General features: G+C 36.2%; 1 protein-coding gene across 4 annotated transcripts in view; it reads right to left on the bottom strand.

Annotated features, from left to right (window-relative positions):
* Nucleotides 1-15133: 15133 nt before the first annotated feature.
* FBXL4 (F-box and leucine rich repeat protein 4) overlaps nucleotides 15134-22099 on the bottom strand; it is a 66449-nt gene continuing 59483 nt past the window's right edge. For all 4 annotated transcript variants that reach the window (XM_054569741.1, XM_054569738.1, XM_054569739.1 and 1 more), the window contains 2 exons: nucleotides 20074-20386; nucleotides 15134-16625 (listed from right to left, as the gene is read on the bottom strand). In XM_054569741.1, coding sequence (XP_054425716.1) covers nucleotides 16462-16625; nucleotides 20074-20386 — 477 coding nt within the window. In that variant the 3' untranslated portion in view covers nucleotides 15134-16461. The remainder of the gene's footprint in view (nucleotides 16626-20073; nucleotides 20387-22099) is intronic.

Here is a 22099-nt window from a genome sequence, read left to right on the forward strand (position 1 = left end):
TGGTGTTTCTGTAACAAAGATGGAGAAAATAGGAAGAAAGAAAAAATGAACACAAATCAGAGGCATCAGAGTTTTCATGTGAGGTAGGCACTATCCACAGTGCCCAGAATCCTCTAGAAGGGCTGCAGCCAGGTTTCTTGAAACTTCCCAAAAGAGGCCTGCTTGAGCCATATCACTCCTCCTTTCTTGTGTCTCCTACCACATATCTTTATCCCAATCTTTTTTTGCTTCTAAGGGAGTTAGAGGAAGGAGTCTCTTTTAAAGAAATTTAGACATAAACTAAACTTTCCTTACTTAACATGTCAACTAAAACTACTAGGGTTTAGATTTTGGGATATTTCTTTATATGAATACTACTTCCCAACTAAAGTGCAAAAGCCACTCTTTAGTATGTTCTAGCGTTCAAAAGATCCAAATGGTATATATACTGGATTACCTTGAGTTAGGAAAAAAAAGGAAGGCAATGTGAATGGAGGCCAAAAGAATACAAGTATGTCAATATTCTCTTGAATATAGTATGAAGTAACTGAGGCTGTCTTAAAAGACAGAACAGACTTCCACATACTTTCTCCTCTTTTGTATACCACAGATAGCTAGCTGCCTTACGTTGGTTCTATTTTCCACTTCCCATTTAAACTCAAGCTAACCAGCAGACCTTGTTTTTTGTTGGTTTTTTTTAGCTTCCTGAGTAATATTCAAAACATAACTTTTCACCTGAAAATGTTTGTTAGAAATTAATACTTTGTGGATGCTGGGGGAAAAAGAGAAACTATTTTCTGCAATATTTGTCAGAATAAGAGTTAGCTCTAGTTAAGGGAATTAAACTTTTCTGGCATCCTTTTGCAAGCATTTTTTTTTCCCCCACATATAGATATACTCCCGCCAGCCCACCTCACCCCCTGCCATATTTTACAAAATGCACCACATAAAAATCCTTTTGCATGCAACTAAGTGGGCTGGAGAGGCTGCTGGCTCCGAATCAGAAGATGTATGTGAATAGTTGAGGAGCTGCTGCATGCTGCCTATCTCTGTGCTTGTCATTATTGTAATTAATTTGGAAAGAAGAGGAAAAAAGTTTTGTGAAATGGTCTTGCATGGCGACTGAATTATCGGAATTATCTGTGTAGTAAGGCAACCTTTTAGAAACCATTAAAATTATTTCTGAAACAGTCCCAGGTCCCATGGATTATGTTATCTTAATCAAGTATAAAATTCTGTTCATAATTTTGCAGTATTTCATCTAAAGGAGAATATAACAAGTAGCTGCATTCCTACCACACCATAAGAAATAAAACACTGTCAATATGTTCTTTGCTCCTCCTTTATGCTTCTTGATGACTTCTCTCTGCCCCACCAGACATAACCAACATTCTGAATTCGGTATTTCCCACCCATGAATTTCTTTGTATTTTTATACACTTTTATTCTTAAGAGATTTTAATGGTTTAAATCTCTGTGTAGAACTGATGAATAAACCACATGTCATAGAAAAAAATGTTAAATATCTCAAATGCAAAAGTCAGGCATCTTGGATACACTGCTACACTTTTCAAGTTGTATAATGCAATATACACATCCCAAGGCATGTATGGCTCTTCCAAACAGTTATGTTTTCAAACACCAAAGATCTATAGAGGAGATTAAAAGACAGAATGGATAATTACAATATTTATGTTTTCCCTTTTTAAAAAAGAATTTATTTTTAGAAAGAGGAAAAGAGACAGAGAAAAATACCAGTATGAGAGAGAAACATCAACTGGTCACCTCTTGTACAGACCTTGGCCAGGGGCCAAGCCTACAACCAGCATGTGCCCCAACTGGGAATCAAACCTGTGACCCTCCAGTTTGCAGGATAACACCCAACCTCCTGAGTCACACTAGTCAGGACTGTTTTTTACCTTTTTCAACAAGAGCAAAACCTATACAATTTCCAGCTTATTTCTGTATATAATCCAAAAAAAATAGCCTGGCATATGTGTGTACTTAACTGTGTGTCCTAATACTTGTCATTTCAGAAATACTTAGTTCCAATGAAAAGCATTTATTTTTCATTTTGAGTACTTTTACAAGTATTAAATGGTTCAGGAAGCATGGCTACTGTATGCATCATAAGAATTTTGAAATAAAAGCCATGCTAGTTTTACTCTCCAGTTATAAATAAAAACAACAGTGAAATAGATCGTTTCCAAAGACGGCCACAAAGGACCTGTCCTGCACACTTTCAGCAATGAGATTTTGCCATTCCTGTCCTTGAGGGGTAGAGTTATCAGCCAACACCCCCCTACCAACCAGTTCTATGGAGGAGTGGGCAAAAGTAGGTTAGTGATAATGAATAATACTACAAGAATAAACTGTTTTGTACTTTTGTCCTGCTATAAACTGGGTTGGTCCTCACTTTGATCAGGAAAATGCAGTCACAGAAATAACTACATGGCTTGCAAGACTAAGCTTTAAGAAACCTTAAAACTCTTATTTTTGCACTCATTGAATCGCTGAAGGAAAAGGAGAGACATGCCTCAAACAACCACCTCACTGAAACTCAGCCCAACCAACCAGCTAGCTGAATGCAATCAGCAGTGAGCTTTTGCAAGAACAGCATTGCCCAATCTGCAGAATCATGGGGAATAATAATGCATTATTATTTTAAACTAAACATTGTGAAGTGGTTCGAATGCAATAAATAACTAAAAAAAAAAAAAAAAATACAAGATGGGTCTGTGCTTTAGGTCTGGTATATTTGAACTGTTATGGTAAAGTCCTAAGAAAATCCTTACAAAAGGAAGTCTTACCAGCTCTGCATCATAGTAAAATTCTTGGGGTGCCATTCCTGCTAGACTCACAGCCCCCTGAGGTATATAAAATGTCAATGAAGCACTTTACATTAAATGAAAAATTTCCAACAACCAATCCAGTTGTTGCTGAGTGTGTGGGGAACCCCGAGCTACTCTGATACCAGTATTATTTATAATTGCCACAGTTTATAATCCAAGCATACAGATACATATCAATTTATAGCACAACTAAACCATATGAATATTATGTGTAAGCTGACTCAATTAGAATTCTTAGTTGGGGAATTCAAAGCTAGAAAGAGTAACAGAAGAAAATGTTTTAGCATTGTTTAATGAAGTGAGATGCTGTGATCTGGCAGGAACAAGAGGATGGTACTACTAAGAGGGGACACTGGAAAAGACTAAGGAAACCTGCCCTTTATAGGAAATGAGCAAATTAGTTCGTAAGAACTTAAAAAGTTTTATATGACTAGTAGGACTCTTTCATTTGCAAATAACTGAATCTAACAGGCTTAACAAAAACAAAACAAAACATAAAAGGAATTCATTGGCTCCTGCAACATAAACTTCTGAAATGACTTGACCTGGGGGACAGATGGCATCATCAAGACTACCAGGCTGTCTTGATCTCCTGGCAGCTGAGCTCCCTCTGGTGACTGGAGCTGCTGGCCTGGTCATGTTAGGTTTGTATTCTGTACTGTAAGGTTCCCCAATTTGAAGAGTTCCACCTGAGGTCCAGAATTAGTCTTATTGCCCTTCCTTTTTAAACTAAGATCAGGATGTGTGCGTGCATGTGTGCCTGTGTGTAAGGACTGCGGTGCTTTGATTGATTAGTCCGGAGTTCACATGCCACCTTTTGAAACCAAGGAATCCGCTCCAGCTGAACTATGTCCTGAGAGCCCGAGAGGGGTTTTTCCCAAAGAAAGTCAGGGTGGTGGTTCCAGAAGGGTTAAAACGTGGCTGAATAGGCAAAAAATAATTTAAAAAATTTTTTAAATAGAAAAATGTTGACTATAATTAATGTACTTTTAATACAGTAATGCTTGTTATTTTACACACATCTAGTCTAAGAACTAAAAAGGGTAAGTGGAGAGCTCTCTTTTCCATCTTGACTTAGCAACTTAAAGAAATAGGTTATATCAATTTTTTATTGTCACTCAGTGACAGTTGTCCCACCTTTTCCCCCATTGCTCACCCCTGCCCCAATGCCCCCCACTCCCACAGTCAGTCCGCCCCCCCCCCATTGTCTGTGCCATGAGTCCTCTATTTGAGTTCCTTGGCCTGCTCCTTCCCCTTCTTTCCCATTATTCCCCTCCCCCTCCCCTCCAGTCACCAGTCACCAGTCACCGTCAGGTTGTTCTTTATTTCCCTGTCTCTATTTTGTCATTTGTTTGTTTTGTTGATTAGGTTCCACTTACAGGTGAGATATGGTATTTGTTTTTCACTGCCTGGCTTATTCCACTTAGCATAATACTCTCCAGTTCCCTCCATGATGTCAAAAAGTGTAGAAATAACAAAAGTGAAGATTGTTAGTCTCAACCTACAGTTCCCCTATTTTTTTTTAACTGTAGAGGTAATAGACCTTTATAGGAAACTACTCTTAGAAGATTAAAAGATTTCATCTAAAAATGTACTTATTTGAAATTCCACAACATTCTTAATGAAAAAAATATTATCTGCATAATTATATTAAATGGCTTCTGGAATACATTACCACTAATGATGCTAATAGAGTTAGTCCAGATGCAAACTATAAAAACATCCATTATCTTTTGTCCTTGAAAGAACTTCAAAAGTTGCTTTTTTTTCCTTGCAAGGAAGCCTACTAATGCTATATTTTAATTCCTTGTATGTTGTTTTGTAAACTGCTCTACAGAGCTTCAATATCTCATAGAAGTTTCTAAAATGATTCTGAGAGTGTATCTCATAATTTTGTACTTCTGAGGCCCAATTTCATATGTAATTGATTTAATGTAGTAGCCAACATATTTGATTTTAATTTTTCTTCCTAGCTTATAGTCAGGCTACAGATATTAGGTAGCACCATAAACAAATATATTTTGTACTATAAGAAAAACATTTACAATTATTAGTAATATATGAAGTTGAAAATAAATTTCATTGTGCATCAGTGTTATGTTAACTAGTAGAGTTTACAAATATTGTCTGTAGTGATAAAGTATTTAATTGAAATTTTCTGGGTCTCAAGTTTATAAAAAAGCGAAAGTTTTATAGAAGTGATGTTAATTAGAAAACAAAGCAGATGTTTGTAATGTAGGCAACAAGATGTTGATAGAAAAGTGTAAACACTTAAAACCCAATGAATGACTAGATCTCTCCAATAAAGTATATGTAACGCAAACTTCGGTAGCTTTGACATTTTGAATCCAGTTAGTAAAATATCTTTATTTCCTCCTTCATAACTGATAGGTCACAAATGTATTGGCCTTGTTCAGGAGTGTATTAGGGTTCTCCAGAGAGACAGAACCAATAGGATGTGTATGTATGCATGTGTATGTGTATAAATATATATTTATATTGTACAATATTATAAGGAATTGGCTCACGAGATCATGGAGATTGGAAAATCCAAAATCTGGACGGTAGGCTGACAGGCTGAACCAGGAGACCAGGAGAACCAATGTTCCAGTTTGAGTCCAAAGGCAGTCTGCAGTAGGACCAAAAGGAGCCAATGTTGCAGATGAAGTGTGAACATAGTCTGCTGGAAAATTCTCTCCTGCTGGGAGGAAGGCCAAGCTTTTTGTTCTATTCAGGTCTTCAACTGATTGAGTAAGGCCCACCTACATTAGGGAGGGCATTCTTTTACTTGAAGTCCACCAATTTAACTGTTACCCAGACCCAGAATACACCGAAAATAATGTTAGACCAGATATCTGAGCAGTCTGTGGGGCTAAGTTGACACATAGTTAACCATCTCAAGTGCACTCCTTGTCAACTTGGCCTCCATATGCATCTCCTGAATCCATGTTAATTCCCAAATAATCTCCATTATTAATCTCCAAGTAAAGAGAATAAGAGGGTTATAATTCCACCTACCTAACATGATACAACCAAAAACCACACTAACCCTTTCCCCAGAAGAGGATGCAAAAAGTTCTTAGGTGATATTTATTCTTCTTGATGTCCCTTAAATATTGTGATGTAAAGAATACTTAAATACTATATGGTAATACATCTGATTTACATAATGAAATGAGAAGAAAAAGATATTTGCTATACACACATTCATAACAAAATAAGTAAATATTCATGCCAATCACAGTCCTTGTTTTTGTAACTTGTCACCTGAGCAGAGCTGGTATTCATACTACTGCCTTCCTCCCATCCCAAATTCCCTTTGCCTGCAGCCAACACTTCAGCTGGTCCCCATTCCTTAGCTGGTGAGGTGACCCAAATTGTTATATCTGACAGTATCCTGACACACAGGACATTTCTAGGCACCACCCCAGGTAGTAAGTAACAAGCAGAGAAGTCCAGGTCATGGAGGAGAAAATGTCCAAATAAGTGCGCTGTTCTAATGTGGTCTAATTTTATTTTACTAAAAAATGTTGTAAACATTGCAACAGCCACTTTTTTCCTTTAGTTTTCAAAGTGTGTTGGATCTATTGTCTAAATAACCTCAGTTCTGTTAGTCAGGCATACTTATATGGGATAAAAACCTCTACCAGTACATATGTTGGTGTTAGAGGGCATGTATCAGAGGATGCTGAGGAATAAATTACCTTTTAGCTTTGTTTTTAATAAAGATTTCTAGTTTGCAGAGGAAATTGTATACTTACCCCATATATGTATCACATGAAGGTAAGTGTTCCATTTTATGGGGATGTAAATCTGGTTCCTTTCACCAACACTGAATTCATAGTTGGAGTTTCATATTTCAATTAAGTAATTAAAACATGTTGAACTAAAATATCAACTTTAAATTGCCATAATTCAAAATAAAGTATCACACATAATTTAAAAATAGACTACAAAAAGATGGAGTTTGCAAAAGGGATGATGAATTTGAAATGCATTAAAGTGACTTTCAAAATAGATGAGAAATTCAGAGAAAATAAAACTGCCTCTAAAAGCTTACTTATTTTATATCATAAAGCCAAGCCAAGCTGTAGATAATCTAAAAAAAAAATACTTCAAGTGTTTACTGAGTACCTACTATGTGCCAGGTATTATTGTGCTTATATAACTAAAAATTATAAAGGGGTAGATATAAATCAATACAAAATATGTCAATTTGTCCTAAGTGCTGTAAAAAAATTAAAGCAGAGTACAAAGGCTAGTGATTGATGGGTGGAAGGCTAGTGATTTATTTTGGATGGATAAGGGTCTCTCTGAATAGGCAGTATTTGAGCAGGGACCTGAAGACAGTGAGAGCTGATGTGGTGAAGACAGAACATTTCAGGGAGGAGCAAGCTGCAGAGGGTGGGGGCGGCGGGGGGGGGGGGGTCAGTTAGGGAGGTAAGATCCTACAGGTAGCCGGGATAAGAGCATTGGTTTTTATTCTGGAACATTTCAAGCTGAGAAATGACATCTAAGTATGTTTCGTAAGGTATATTAAGGCTGTGGAGCTTAGATGGTAAGAAACAAGGAAAGCAGCAGGGAGGCTGGGTGTGTTAATCCAACAGTTCGCTTTGTGGTATTTCATTTTGTGGTAAATCCACCCATCAAGGCACTTTCACTTCAAAGGAATATTAAGATATTTTGGTTTCCACATTTCTAAAATTTATATATGACCATCCAATATACTAAATGTGGTAACAAAAAAAATTGTTTATGAAGACAACATACAAACTCCATATAAAGAATGTGTAATTGAGAAACACGGTATTAACAACTAATTTTAAATTATCATACTAACTATAAAATATCCCAGTATGTGGTATTTTAAACTATTATTACCAAAATAATCTATGGGGCTTGTACTGCTCAAACTAGTTTAGACACCTGGGTGCTTGTTAAAAATGCAGTTTTCTGGGTTCTATCTAAGTCTCAAAATCTCTAGGGGCTTGGGGACTAGAAATTTACGTTTTAAACAAGCTCCCAGTTCATTCTAACATATAATGTTTAAACCAGCAAATCTCAGAGTAACTGAAAAGTATTCATTTGAATACTAAGATTAAAAACAAAGACGACTGTAGTCTATTACTTTATCTCAGACCTGTTTTTGAAGAGGGTTGGATATGAATAAAGAAAAATTAAAATTCCACTGTTCTGTGATACTTCTAAGAAAAACAAAGAGTTAAACTATAATAAAAATTGCAGAATATGCTTTGTTAATTAGATGGCAATAATGTTAAAGAATGACTGTAGGAAGCTGGTGGAACAAGTTCCTTACTTTACAAATGAGTAAACTGAGACTCCAAAAAGTTAATTAAGCAACAGCCAAACAGGTAGCACAGTCCTGACTGTGGACTCTCCGTGGCTCCCACCTCCCCGCCATTGTTTCCACTACCACACCATGTTATCCAGGAACGTTCTCATTAGTTTATCCTGTTTTTTTTTATTTTCCACAGAATCATGTATAGTGGTATTTGAGAAAATTCTCTATTTTCCAAAAAGTGAAATACAGAGAGTGAAGATCCTTCTAAAAATTCTGAACCAAACTATTAAGTAGGTTTATATTTTAAAACCTAATATTAAACTAGGTTTCTATTTGTCATTTTTAAAAATTAGGATATTTCCTTTCATATGATTTTGATATACTCTGGCTCCTCAGAGTGCGTGCACATATTTGTGGCACCTGGGGTATTACTGTTCAGAATTAGTTCTTCCAACACCTTTGGCTACAACTTATATTGGCTCCCTGTATGAAGGGTAGTCTTAATTGCTTAGTGACTGTGCTTGGCCCATGATTTGCTTTGACCAACAGAATGTGACAGGCTGAATGAGTAGTATACCCACTTAAATACTTCGAGAGCCATTTCACACTGCTACCAATTCTCTTGCACCTGCACTAGAAGAACATAACCCAGGTAGGGCCTTCTCTTTCAGCCTGGATCCTAGATGGAGCAGCCTGAACCCGACCCGCTGCCTGGAGGACAGCCACAGCATCCAACCTACAGTAGCCAACATGCCACATGAGTGAGAAATACACACTATGGAAAGCTATTGAAGGTTTGGAGGTTTATTATTCATTGTAGCCTGATTACATACATGCTCTCAAATTTGAACCAAAAACTTGGTACCTGAGTCAGAAAGATATCAAAAGTAAAAATCCTGAGGTCCCCAAAGAATCTGTGTCATAAAGATGTGTACGTATCTTGTCAATGTGCCTGTATAAACATTAGTGATAGAATGTTTTCATGCAGTTTAGATTTTGGTATATGACAGGTATGTATTTGAGTTATGGTCATTTGTGTTTGGAAAATAGGTGTAATGAATCTACATGACAATTTCATAATGTAAAATTGCACTGACGTGCAGAAAGGAAATGTCACAATTTATCTGGGGATGTAATTTCAAAGTCCACAGAAATATATGGGAATGTGTTTTAAAATTACAATCCCACACACACACAATGCTCTATCAATTTATATGACCAATGTCAGATTTACATTAGCAAAAATAATTTGCTTATTAGTTTTGTTCAAAGTTTTCCTTCTTACTGTTCTTAAATCTACTAGTGATTATTGGCTATTTGTTTAGAAAATTTTAATTTATTCTTTTAATGTATTCAGTGGCAAGAAATAATTCCATAGATTTTGAGGGACAACTTTACTACAGATAACATGAACTCTGGGAGATATCTAGCTAAAGATTATTATTCCTATTTTTTTCAGAGATATTGAGAGCCATGTTTAATAATTTCATCTGGTAATGAACTAGAGCCAGTTTATATCAACTCAAAAGACTGAAGTGTGTGCATCTCATCCCAACTCAGCACTGAGTGACTTCACATTGGAAGCTTGAAATCAGTCACTGGGGGAGAATTTACAAGACAAAATTAGAAGGCACTACAAACCAGGGTTTTCCCCTCCACCAGAGTGAGTGGTTAAGCATTGCTCCCTGCACCACTACAATACACCTTCTTTAACATTTGCTACATAATATTCAAAGCATACAAAAAAAATATGGCCTAATTTGACTTCTGAGGGAGTACTTAAGGCTACAGACTTTACACTGAGGCCAGTGTCTTCTTACAGGGGCTTAGAAGGACCGAAGGCACTGAGGGAGGAGGTCCGAGGATGATCCAGGAACGCTGTTGGCTCGCACGCTAGGCCCTGCTAAAGCCAATGCACAAGCACTAGGGAGTAAGACCCTGCACTTCAGCAGGAGTGTACGGAGAGGGGATATCAGAGGACATTTTGGAAGAGAGAAGCAGAACAGTCGTCCTTGAACAATGTTTCTCTTTTCTGGGTAGTTACATGTGGTCAGACACACTGCAGACAAGCTGTTAAGGATAACATATGCTAGGTGCTACATAGATTTAAGACTTGTAAACCAAGTGAACGGCTTCAACACTATCAATTCTTTATTTGGGTTATCTATCAGCAGAAACATCTCAAGTAAGAAAACTGGTGTACCAGTATTAACAATTCTCTAGCTTTTGTTGTAATCTTAGCAGCAATTTATAAATACTCAATAGAACATAATAATAAGACAGAAATATAATTGCCCCCTAGAAAGTTTAACAAAATAATTCAACAAGTATTTTCTTGAGACTGAAATAAATATATGTGTATATGTGACTACGCATATAATACGGTTCACATGACAGTATCCATTTGGCAATCATTCTTGTAATAACTTACCGCCTTCCTTCATTCTCAGACTTAAGAAAAACAAATCCTAGTAGTAAATTGTTGTTACTATACCTAATTTAAAAAAATACATATTAAATTTACAAGTCACTGATCAGAAGTTAATCTAAAATTTCTACATTTTAAAATTCATACACAATTTAGTTTATGGACTAGCACAACATATAAAAATTAAAGCAACTTGAGAATGGAATCCCACATACAAATATTAAAACTCATCAGATGGTACAGAAGTTGCTTTATGCATTCCCAATGACTTTATGCATTTCCAAACTATAGTTCATATTTCACAGAAAGGTAAAGACAAATTCTAAAAGTCTAATATATGAATAAAAATTGAGTTTTAGAAATTATGCGCCAAAATGAAAAGTAATCATGCTCAGAAATACTTTTCTTAACTACATCGCCAAAGTATTAGTGAACTTTCTAGTCTTCTTAAATTATAAATTAAAAATATCTTTGTTAGAAATGAATTACAATGTATAATCTTTAGAAAGTATATTAAAAGTTACTGTAGTGAATACCTTTCATAATATACCATATGATACTAGAAGCATTTTACAAACTGTGGTCTGAAACTAAGTTTTTAAAATATGTTGACAAGCATCCCACCAAAAATTAGGAAACACTACAGACCTTAACTCACCCCACCTTCACAGTGTCCATTAGATGTTAAAGGTTCTGAAATTCAGCAGTAAAGAAACCTGCCTTGGTTGAGTCCATTGTATCCCATACTTATTTCACCACAGAATTTTTTCTTGGCACATAACAATTTCTGAAAATTGCTCTGCGGTTATTGATATGCATTCTGTAAACCCACCCCCACCCCAACCTGCACATAGCATACAGATGTCAATACATCTTTGTCGTCAGTATATAGTGGACGGATGAATGCGTCTTATCTGTTGTTATTTATTCCATTCTAGCTCACCAAATGTAGTCTGGGCATGACTAAGAACTATAGGACAACTTAGGAGCTAATTAGTAATGCAGGAATTGGCTTCTAACAAAAAGCAAATAAATACCACAGTACATGATACATTACAAGTAAAAGTGGGAAAACACTGCATCAGACTTTGGTTTGTTTTATGTGACAAACCAAACTTTCAAGTAAATAAATCCCATTTGGCGGAATTACAGAGAAAGCAGAAAGAATAAATTACAGTATGAAGTCAGTTTATAGTTTAATTGCAGACTTGTGTAATTTTAGAGTCGAAAATGCATCTGAGCTGATGTCATTTCATAGCATGAGGATGGACTGCTGGTGTTCAGCACACAGATGACGGCTCATCTCCCCGGCTGATCCTCATCTTATTTCACAGAGGCTGTGACACAAACCTATTTACCCAAAGCTTCCATTATGTACAGCAGTGTCCTGACATGATCAATTTTCAAAGTGAGCTAATGAGATACGCAAGCTTATCTTATTATTCTAAAGTACAGAATACATCAAACAATAAAAACCATTAGATATTGAACAGCATTTTTCTACAAACAAAATTTAAAACATCTCAGTTGTCTGTACAGATTCTCACTTGAAACAGAAAGAGCTATCTACTCAATTTATCTGATTATATGACTGCTTTGCTTTTAAATTTTTCTTTAAAATTTTCTTAGCTAAGACTGCACTAATTTACTTTACCAAATACATTGATAATAATCTTCCTTCCTCCTAAAACATCAGTTTGGACATAATTACCTTTTTCCTTTCAAACTATTAATAGTATTCACATGTACTAAAATTCAAGCCAAATAACTCATTTATCGGCAAAAATCTTTATTATTTCCATGTGTCAAAAGAAAAATCTTGGCCTCTATCCATATTTATAAAAAATATATAATAAATCACTATCTTTCATTAAAGTATCTTTTACCTTTTGACCTGTAGCTATTGCTGCCAATCATCACCTCATTTGTTTATTGACATTAATGTACCGCTAGAGAACTAGGCTCCAAGTATAAAATGATAGCTGCTAGAACAGTGCTTTGGCAATAGTAATATTCTGTTAAGGGTCATTGACAAAACTTTCACAGTGGCCAAAAGAAAAGCTCTTCTGAAGTACCAATATTAAGTGTGCTAAAAGTGGGGAACTAGATGCAGCACTGATAAATGTGATAAATGGCTTTGAGAATGAAAATTACTGTCATTAATAACATCCTTTTAATACCTTAAAGTAAAAAAATGAAAAGCCAAACATTCATTACTAATATATATGGTAACCAAATGTAATTTTTATTGACTCCTTGGTTAGTATTATTATGCTTGTAAATACAAGTTTTCAGTCTTTAGTTTATTCCTGGGAAGCACCAAAAAATAATCCTTCTGCAAAGAAATCAGTTTATCTTTCTCACGTATTGGCTCAAAGCAAGTCACTCCAAGGGAAAGGAAGAATGTTTTCTGCTATATGTTGTGTACTTTTAGGGCCTTATTTCAAGCAATTTAAATTGAGAGTATCCTGTAATTATGCTCACAGTGTCAGGGACATGTCATCTATTACTAGCCACTGAAAAGATAATTTTACTTTACCAAAATGCTAAGACAAATAATTATTAAAAAATTTATGTCAGCTGACAATACTAATAACAATGGGTCATTTGGCTTCAAATTTGAATGGAGAGGCTGTACATTCACTCTTGTGAAGGAAACCCTGGTACACGGTGGGTGGGAATGTAAACACCAATTAGGAAAAATATTATGGAAGTTCCTCAAAAAATTAAAGCTAAAAGTATCATATGAGCCAGCAATCCCACTTCTGGGAATATATGGAAAGAATCAGGATCTCAAAGAAATATGTGCACTCCTACATTCATTTTAGCATTATTTTGCAATAGCCAAAATATGTAAACATATAGCCTAAATGTCAACAGATGAATGGATATAGAAAATGTGGTCTGTGTCTCTGTGTGTACATGTGTATGTTTACCATTTTATATACTCCATCATAATGGATTATTATTCAGCCTTAAAAAGGAGATATTGGACATTTGTAACAATACAAAAGAACCTGGAGAACACTATGCCAAGTGAAATAAACCAGACACAGAAAGACAAAGCATGATCTCATTTTATGTGGAATCTCAAATAGTCAAATGCTTAGAAGCAGAGAGTATAATGGTGGTTACAAGGGACTGGAGGAGGAGAAAATGGGGAGATGCTGGTCAAAAGGTACAAAACTTCAGTTATGTAAGATGAGTAAGTTCTGGACTTCTAATGGATAACAACGTTGCTAAGGTTAATAATACTTTATTGTATACTTAAACTTTGCTAAGAGGGTAGAGCTTAAGTGTCACCACCAAAAAAAAATGGTAACTATCTGAAGAAATAAACGTTAACTAGCTTGAATGTGGTGATTATTTCACAATGTAAATGTATATCAAAGCGTTAAATTGCACACCTTAGTGTATACAATTCTTAGTATAAATGTATATAATATATACAATTGTCAAATATACCTCAATAAAGAAAATATTCAAAACTTTCTTTTGTTATGGTAACAAGTCTGATTTTCTCTACGTCAATAAAATTCTTCATTTTAAAATATAAATAGTAAAATGAGAAAGATAAAGGCTGAAAACAGGTTTGAAGTGGATTATAAAATTAGGAATGGGCAAATCTGGGTCTACTAATTGATTTGAAAATATTCTAGAACAGAAGTTACAAATCTGTCCACAACCCAAATCCAGTCTATACGGTGTTTCTTTTTTAACATTTTCTAATGGTTAAACAAAAAATTGAATCAAAGGAAGGCTATTTTGTGACACATAAAAATTATACAAAATGCAACTTTTAGTGTCTGTAAGTGAATAGACTTTTATTGGAACATGGCCGCACTCATTCATTTTCTGTATCATCTATGGGTGCTTCGATACTACAAAGGCAGAGTTGAGTAACAGCAACAGAGACCAGCGTGGTGCTTTCATTGTTTTGCACTGCTGCTTATTAGCACATTGCAAATTACAGTGAGGCAGTTATAACTACCAGCATTTTGAATGTCACAGATTGTCATACCACAATATTTTTAAGTTTTTGATTACCAGTGCATACTCATAATGTCAGAACACGAGAGTGAGAGAACAAACTTCAAGTGACACGTGTTTAAGGCACAGCGAGGTATGGATTATTCTCATTGAGTTAGATGGCAAAACATTGTGTTTAACATGCAGTGACACTGTAGCTGTTCTGAAAGAATACTGTATTTACACTGGAATTACCAAGCTAAGTACTCTTCACAATATTCTCAATTTATAGAATGCAGTGGCCAGAGAAATTAGAAAATTTAAAACAAGGTATATCATCACAGCAAAATTTCTTTACAAATATAAAACTAAAGCTGCAAAGTAAATTTCTGAGTGGCTCATTTGTCAGCCAAGCAAAGAAAGCCAATTTTACCAATGGGGAATTAATTAAATTGTTTTTGATTCATTAGCTGAAGAGATTTGTCCAAAGTAAACTTGCTTAAGACTATTAGCCTTTTGGCAAGAACAGTTGCTTGAAAGAATTGAGAACATTGGGGACCATCAACTCAAAAAAAAAAAAAAAAAAAGGCAAATGATTCTGAGTGGTTTTCCTTGGCTCTTGATGAGTCAACAGATGTTACTTATACTGCCTAGTGATTGTTGTTTATTTGATAAGTCAATGCCAAGGCGGAAGCATCTGAAGAGTTCGTTTGTATGACTAGTATATGTGGAGCAATTACAGGTAAGAATATTTTCTAAAAAGTTAAGCAAGCACGATTTCAGCACAAACTGAAGTAGAATCTGCTAAAATGTGTTAGAACTGGTGATGGAAAAAAATGTGTGGAACAAAAAGTAGGCTTAGTTAGTCAAATTTACAAAGCTTGTACAAATGTGAAGTGTTAATATCTATGGTTATATACTGTATTACTCATCAGTGGATACTTTGTGGCATATATTTGACTCAATCTTGTGTTGTTGAACCAGTAGTGTCAACTAGCAGTTTGTTGGTTTAGAAGTGGTAGTTTCATTGTTTTTGAGCTCAGAGCTGATATTTAAATTCTTCTGAATGAGATATACACTCAGCCCCTGAAGCGCTTTAGAATTCAGCTTTTGTTGCAGACTTAATTATGCTTTGTGATGAATTCAACCAAAAATTGAAACAGCGCAAAATAAGGAAAACAGTCCCACTGTATGTGGGATTCACTGGGATTCAGGAAAAGCTTCCAGACTCAAGGAGAGGTCCAAACCAGCAGCAGCAGCAGCATCACCTGTCTGGCTACTTATTTGAAATGCAAATTCTACTGAATCAGAAGCCCTGTAAGTGGAGCAAAACAGTGTTTATATATGAAACATAGGTACTTTTGATGACAAGTAACATCGTTTGAATTATGAAGTGACATCAAGCTGCTTTATATACTTCTTGTGCTATCTTACCTCTTGGTGAGGTAGCACCTTTTGGTAAGACGAAATAAGCAAGATCTCCATTCTCACATAAATTTGCAATGGATTTTTTGAGCTCTGAGTTCAAACTATAGGTCCAACAGCATTTTTTGGACACTGATGCAAGTATAAAGGAAATTGCCATTTTCCATAATCCATTCAGTTGTGCAGCCTCCACCTAATCTTCAACTGGAAGTGATTAATCTGCAATGTAATAACATGCTAAACGGAAATTACCAAGGGAGTTCTATCAATGCCATCCAAGTGATAAATATGCTCAATGAAAATCATATTCTTATGGATTAACACATGTATTTGGCAATACCTATCTGTATTTCATAATATTTCATATTTTTCTTTAAAACCTACAAATGTCTTAATGGGTTAAGACATTCCCACCATTATAGAAACTACACAAAACACAAACAAAACCAACCCTAAGATAAAATCCTACAAAAGCACATTAATTTTATTATAGAACATATAGTAAGTCACTGAGTAAAGCTCTTTTTTATGAACACTTTGGGAAAGCTCATGTTGAATTCTAGCACAGCTCTATTATCAATCTGAGAACAGAAGGACACATCAAGTAAGGAAAGCTCTTTACATGATTCCAGGAGTTTTCTTAAGGATGCCGGACTTACCATTCTTGTTCCTGTTTAAAAAAACAAAACCACATAAAACACTTTAAATAATATTTATATAATGATCTGATAAAGAGTCCCTTTATTATTTATTGTTTAAAATAAACTTAAAATAAATTGCCTTTTAAAAATTAAAAAATATTTCTTAAAAACAAAAGACTTCATATTGAAACAGTCCTGTAAACAAACGCAAACTGAATTCTCCCAGGCAATTTGGCATCTTCTGTCAATACTCTACCCACTATCTTCATTCCTACCTCCTGCCGCTTCCAATCAGTTCCTCCAGACGTTTCTATTTCTGTCGCCCCAGTTCAAAGCTGTTTGAATCTTTTCCCATAATCCGTGGGTCAAATCGGGCAGCAATGCTTACAATGATTCAACCTCTAATTCCATGCAATGCAATTACTGAGCAACTACCCTGTATAAACTTCTGTTTTTAGCACTAGAGATGCAAGGAGCTCAGTGACCAGGGATGAAAGCAAATAACTTCAACACAACCTGGTAAGTCCTACAGTATATAGTGGGTAAAAAGCGGCAGTAGTGGAAGCCAGATGATAGGTGATGAGCACTACTTAGTCCATGTTAAATCTGAAGCGATTATGGGACATTCAGATGGAAGCTAAATTATCACTAGGCTTTAAGATGTCATCTGTTGTCACATACCTTTCTTTAACCACAGCTTTCCCTAGGGGGAAAAGTCACAATTGTACTACCTATTTAACTCTACTGAGATGGGGATGAACGTTCCTGAAATGGTAACTCATGTCTTCTCTCTAAGAAATCCTTTCTACGCCCCTCCCTGGCATGGGCTCCGGACGCTGTAACTCTAGGGCTACTGAGGCTGTGACTGGCCCCTCACCAAACCAATGCAGATTCTCCTGAAAATCCTTAACTGGAATTCAGTAAAGCCTTCAGTGTCCCCAGACCTCCTGCACTAGAGACACGGAAAACTGGGTTGGGTCTGTTATATTTGGCCACGTGTACCCAGAGAAGCAGAGATGACAAGCATGACAAAAGAACAAGGCATACAACTGCAGAGCGCAGAGGCAAGAGCAGGACAGGAAGTGGAAGAAAAACAGAAAAGAGCTTTCTTGCCTTTCGATGGTTTCCCAGTGCCTCCTGAGGTCTGACCATAACTAGCTCCTACCCACGGGATCTGAGACACCTGTATCTTCTCAATAGTTTTCTTTTTCTTATGCTTACCTCGAGTGGGTTTCTGTTATATAAGACCATAGAATCTCAACTAAGACGCTTGGCCATGTGGTGTTTTCCACCTAGACTTGTGATTATTTTCTAATTGCCCGTCTTGGTCATCACAATCTGAGTTTCCTGACAAAATAGGAGTTCCTAGGAGGATGCCTGGAAGGAAGTTAGAGACTGAAGACTGAACGAGGTTAGGCTCCTTTTTCCAGGGCACTTTGTGCTTTTGTTTTATTATTCACTTAAATCACACAATTATGTTTTCAGTTTGCTTGGTTTAACTAAGAATTCTTTAAAAAAAAATAAAGATTCTAATAATTAAGTATGAAAGGAAACCAAAACAACAGTAAAAGTATATGAAATGTAGTACAATGGTTAGAAGCATAGACTCAGGTTCAAACCCAGATTCTCATTAGCCAGGAGACCCAGGGGCGGTCACTGAAACTGCTCCAGCCTGTTTACTCATTTGTGGATAATACTAATAATTACCTCATAAGGCTGTTGTGAGGATTAAGACAGTTAATATACAGTATGCTCAGAAAAATATGAAAACATACAATAAATTGCAGTTTACATTATTATTAATGTAATTAATGTGATTTTCCAACATATTTGCATGATGGCTATCTTCCATCTGTAATTAGTTTTGGCATAACAGATAATGTTCCTTCTTCTTATGCCCATGAAAGTTACAAATATTTTCAAAAAGTCATTATACCTCTTACCTATTTTTCTTTTATATCTCAATCAAGTACTATATACAAGCCAAAGTGAGGCCACCTGGCAACCAATCCCTTGTTCATCACAACTGTGCTGTTGTCTTAGGATCAGTGTTAAAGACTTCTTTGTGGTTCTCCAGCACCTACTTCAGACTAGCTTCTCTTCACCCCTCGTGGGTGAGGTCTTCTCTTCCCTCCTCTCCCCTCCCTCCCTCCCTTCCTTCCTGGGGAGAGTTGTAAAACAGGTTTTAAGCAACAAATAGCACTATTCCTCTGAAGTGAGGCCTGCTGCAATCAATCCATTTTAAAAGGCCCTGGTCATCTTCATTCTCCCTGTGAATTCATGACTTTTTCTTTAACTTTTCAAAATATTTCTCTTATAAACATTTCTCTAGGCTAACTCAAGGGTTAAGGTGGATAGGAAGGAAAAGAAACAAGCAAGGTAAGTGGATTCAATGTTACGAAAAAATGGTACTGACTGGAGCCAATAACCATGAATTTGAATTCTTGCTCTGCTATATATTAACTGCCCTCATCTAGAAAAAGACAATGATGTCCAACTCCCTGAGCTAGGAAAATTAACAAAAATATATGACCTAGATGAAGTATCTGGCCCAAAGTGTGCATAACATAATAGGTAAGAATTTCTCCCTAAGTTTTTAGGCAGAATTTTTGCCTACATGTATCTTAAATAAGTAACATGCAACTATATAAGAAACATACAAATGTTATCATAAACCTGGACTGTGAAGAGATTTAAATTAAAATCTCAAACACAGGTGCTGAAAATCTTCAGGTTTTCCTTTTGTTGAATGTTTAATAAACAGGAAAAAATGCAATTAGAATTTCACGGACGAATCTCTTAGTACTAACAGATTACCAGACAACACAGGGCAAGTGCTAGGTAGGTTCACAAAGTAACAGTTGTCTGGGCGGTTACAGCTGTGGCATTGCTAGTGGTTCTGGCGAAGGTAAGAAGTAGTAACAAAAATTCACAGGGTTCCTGACTGAGAAATTGTATTAAAGACACAAAAAAATCCCAGAACTGGAATGGATTTTCCTTAGATTTGCCTTGGGGTAGCACTATTTCTAAAAACTAGAATTATTAGGAATGGAGATTTTACACTATTTCTAAATCAAGAGTTCAACATCAAGAAGTGGGGTGGGGTGGGGGTGGGGTGGGCAGTGTGTGTGTGTGTGTGTGTATCTTGAATTCATTATAAAAATGGATTAATTTCTTAAATGTCCTTAATAAAAATGGAGAACATAGCTCATATAAATTCACTCTTCTTACTAGGCCAAAAATTAATGGTTAGTTAAGAGTTTTCTGATGGGTTCAACAATAAAATCCTGTGACTCAAGTACAGATATAATTAATCTCCATATCAATGAACCTATCTTGCCCTTCATATCAAACCAAGCGCTCTTATCAAGACAAAATTTTTATTGTATCCAATAAGGTTCTTTTTTTTCCTTGCAAAAAGTCTGAGTTTGGCTTTTATGTCAAGGCTTAAAAAAAATTTATATATTGTATCCTTACCTAATATGTCCAGTTGCCGTAATCTGGTACAATTACATGCTAGTTCTTCAATGTCTGTGTCACACACAGACCTGTTGGCTGTAAGAAAGAGTTTCTGCAAGTTTGGGAGCTGGCGTGCCAGTTTGGTGAAGCAGCCGGTGCTGCTCTGCAGAGTAGGGCACCAGCCGAGGTCAAGTTCCTCCAGAAGCTGACACCCAGAAGCCAGTTCTGCTATCCCATTCTCAGTGATATTCTTACATCTCCACAGATCCAGGGTACGCAGTTTTTTACACTTGGCTCCTATCATGCTAGCTATCACATCATAGTCTTCAATCTGAAAATCAAATAATTCCAATCTTTTACATATTATGCTCAGAAACACTGTTTAGAGCAAGTTAAAACATTCTTAATCATCTCCTATTGTTTGCTCCCATGTAGACATACCCACATTCTCATTAATATAGATCTGCGTACTCATCTCATAGACCTGCCACTGTTTCATGAGACAGCAAGAGTAATCACTTACTTAAAAATCTATTTAACAGAACTCCAGACAGAGGACGTTAATGAATGAAATCCCAAAGCAGTCTGAAATCCTCAGTCTCTCACGAAGAATTTGAGGATTCCCTGTTGTTCCTGTATGCCTACCATTTTGACCTTGCTGCTGCTATTTGCTGACAAGCCTAGCTTCTTCTATTTTACATATAATTAATCAATCATGCTAGATATGTAAGATCTCCCGGTAAAGGCGCACCCTTTACTAGGCTCTAAAACAGTTTGTGACTATGCTGATAGTACCAATGAGGATATTTAAAATTTGGGGGTTAAAGGAGGCATTTAAGGGCTGAATATACAACACAAAAATAATTTAGATTATGGTAATGTTAATCACTGTCAGTTATAGGAGGTGTCCAATGATTTAATTCAAGATCACAGGATAAGCCTTTACTAACCAAGGATTAAACATTTTTTTAAACAAATCTTTAACAAGGATTAAGTTCACAGACTTTGTATGCTTCAATAATGTTTCTTTAAACAGGTTTCTAAATTTTAAGAGGTTCATTTGATTTTGTTATAATCAGGTATCAAAATTATCACCAGAAGTCAAAAGGAAACAAAACAGCAAACACTTCCAGATTATTGCCTTTTGTTTTTTGCTTAATCATATTCTCAGCTCCTACGTGCCAACACGACTCCAGATGCTAGGAACAACAGTGAACCAACAGAGACTTTGTTCACATTTTTGGGAAGGACCTACAGACAAATAAATGAGCAAAATAAATTCAGAGAGTGATTAGGTCGTGAGAAAATAATAAAACAGGGTTATGTGAGAGCAGCTGGAGTGTCAGGGGTTGAGGGGAGGAGCGGGGTTGCTGGGCTCTCCAGGATGAGCTCAGCGCATTCAAGGAACTAGAAGTAAGACCAGTGTGAGCCAGGGTGGTAAGGGAGCGGACAGCTGCGAGGGCAGAGAGTTATGCCAGGGCTAGGCCACTAAGCCAAGAAAGAGTCTGATTTTTATTTGAAGTGCTAAGGAAATCAATGGAGGGTTAGAAACAATTATGATCTCTATTGAAACAAAACAAAACTCCTCTTAATTCTACCTGGAAGACAGTCCATGGTGGGAAAGAATGGAGCAGGGGGCCCAGTGAAGGGGCCTGCACTGGCCTTGAGGAGAGAGGGCAGAGGCTTGGATGAAGGACGCAGCAGTGAAACTGGAGAAAGGGACAGATATGGGGCTCTATTTTGAGTCAGAACCAAAGGCTTAGGGACTAGACAGAGCAGTGATGATTTCTAAGGTTCTGGTCTTTAGAAACTGTGTGTAGTAGAATCATGCAGAAGCCATGAGAAACAGATTGGGGGAAATAAAACTATTTAACGTTAGTGAGCACACCTGAATAACACAAAAGTGGAGCTTTAATAGTGCAGCCAATTTGCTTCTTTAGAAAGAAACAATTTTAAACCTTTCCAAAACCCATGATTTCTGATTGCTATTATTTTGATAGTCAAAAATAAAATAACAAGTTGACATTTTGGTCATTTGACAGAA

Source organism: Pteronotus mesoamericanus, unplaced genomic scaffold (genome assembly GCF_021234165.1).
Source record: "Pteronotus mesoamericanus isolate MK-2021 breed Mesoamerican mustached bat unplaced genomic scaffold, CSHL_Meso_final contig_20, whole genome shotgun sequence".
In the NCBI taxonomy this organism is placed as follows: domain Eukaryota; kingdom Metazoa; phylum Chordata; class Mammalia; order Chiroptera; family Mormoopidae; genus Pteronotus; species Pteronotus mesoamericanus.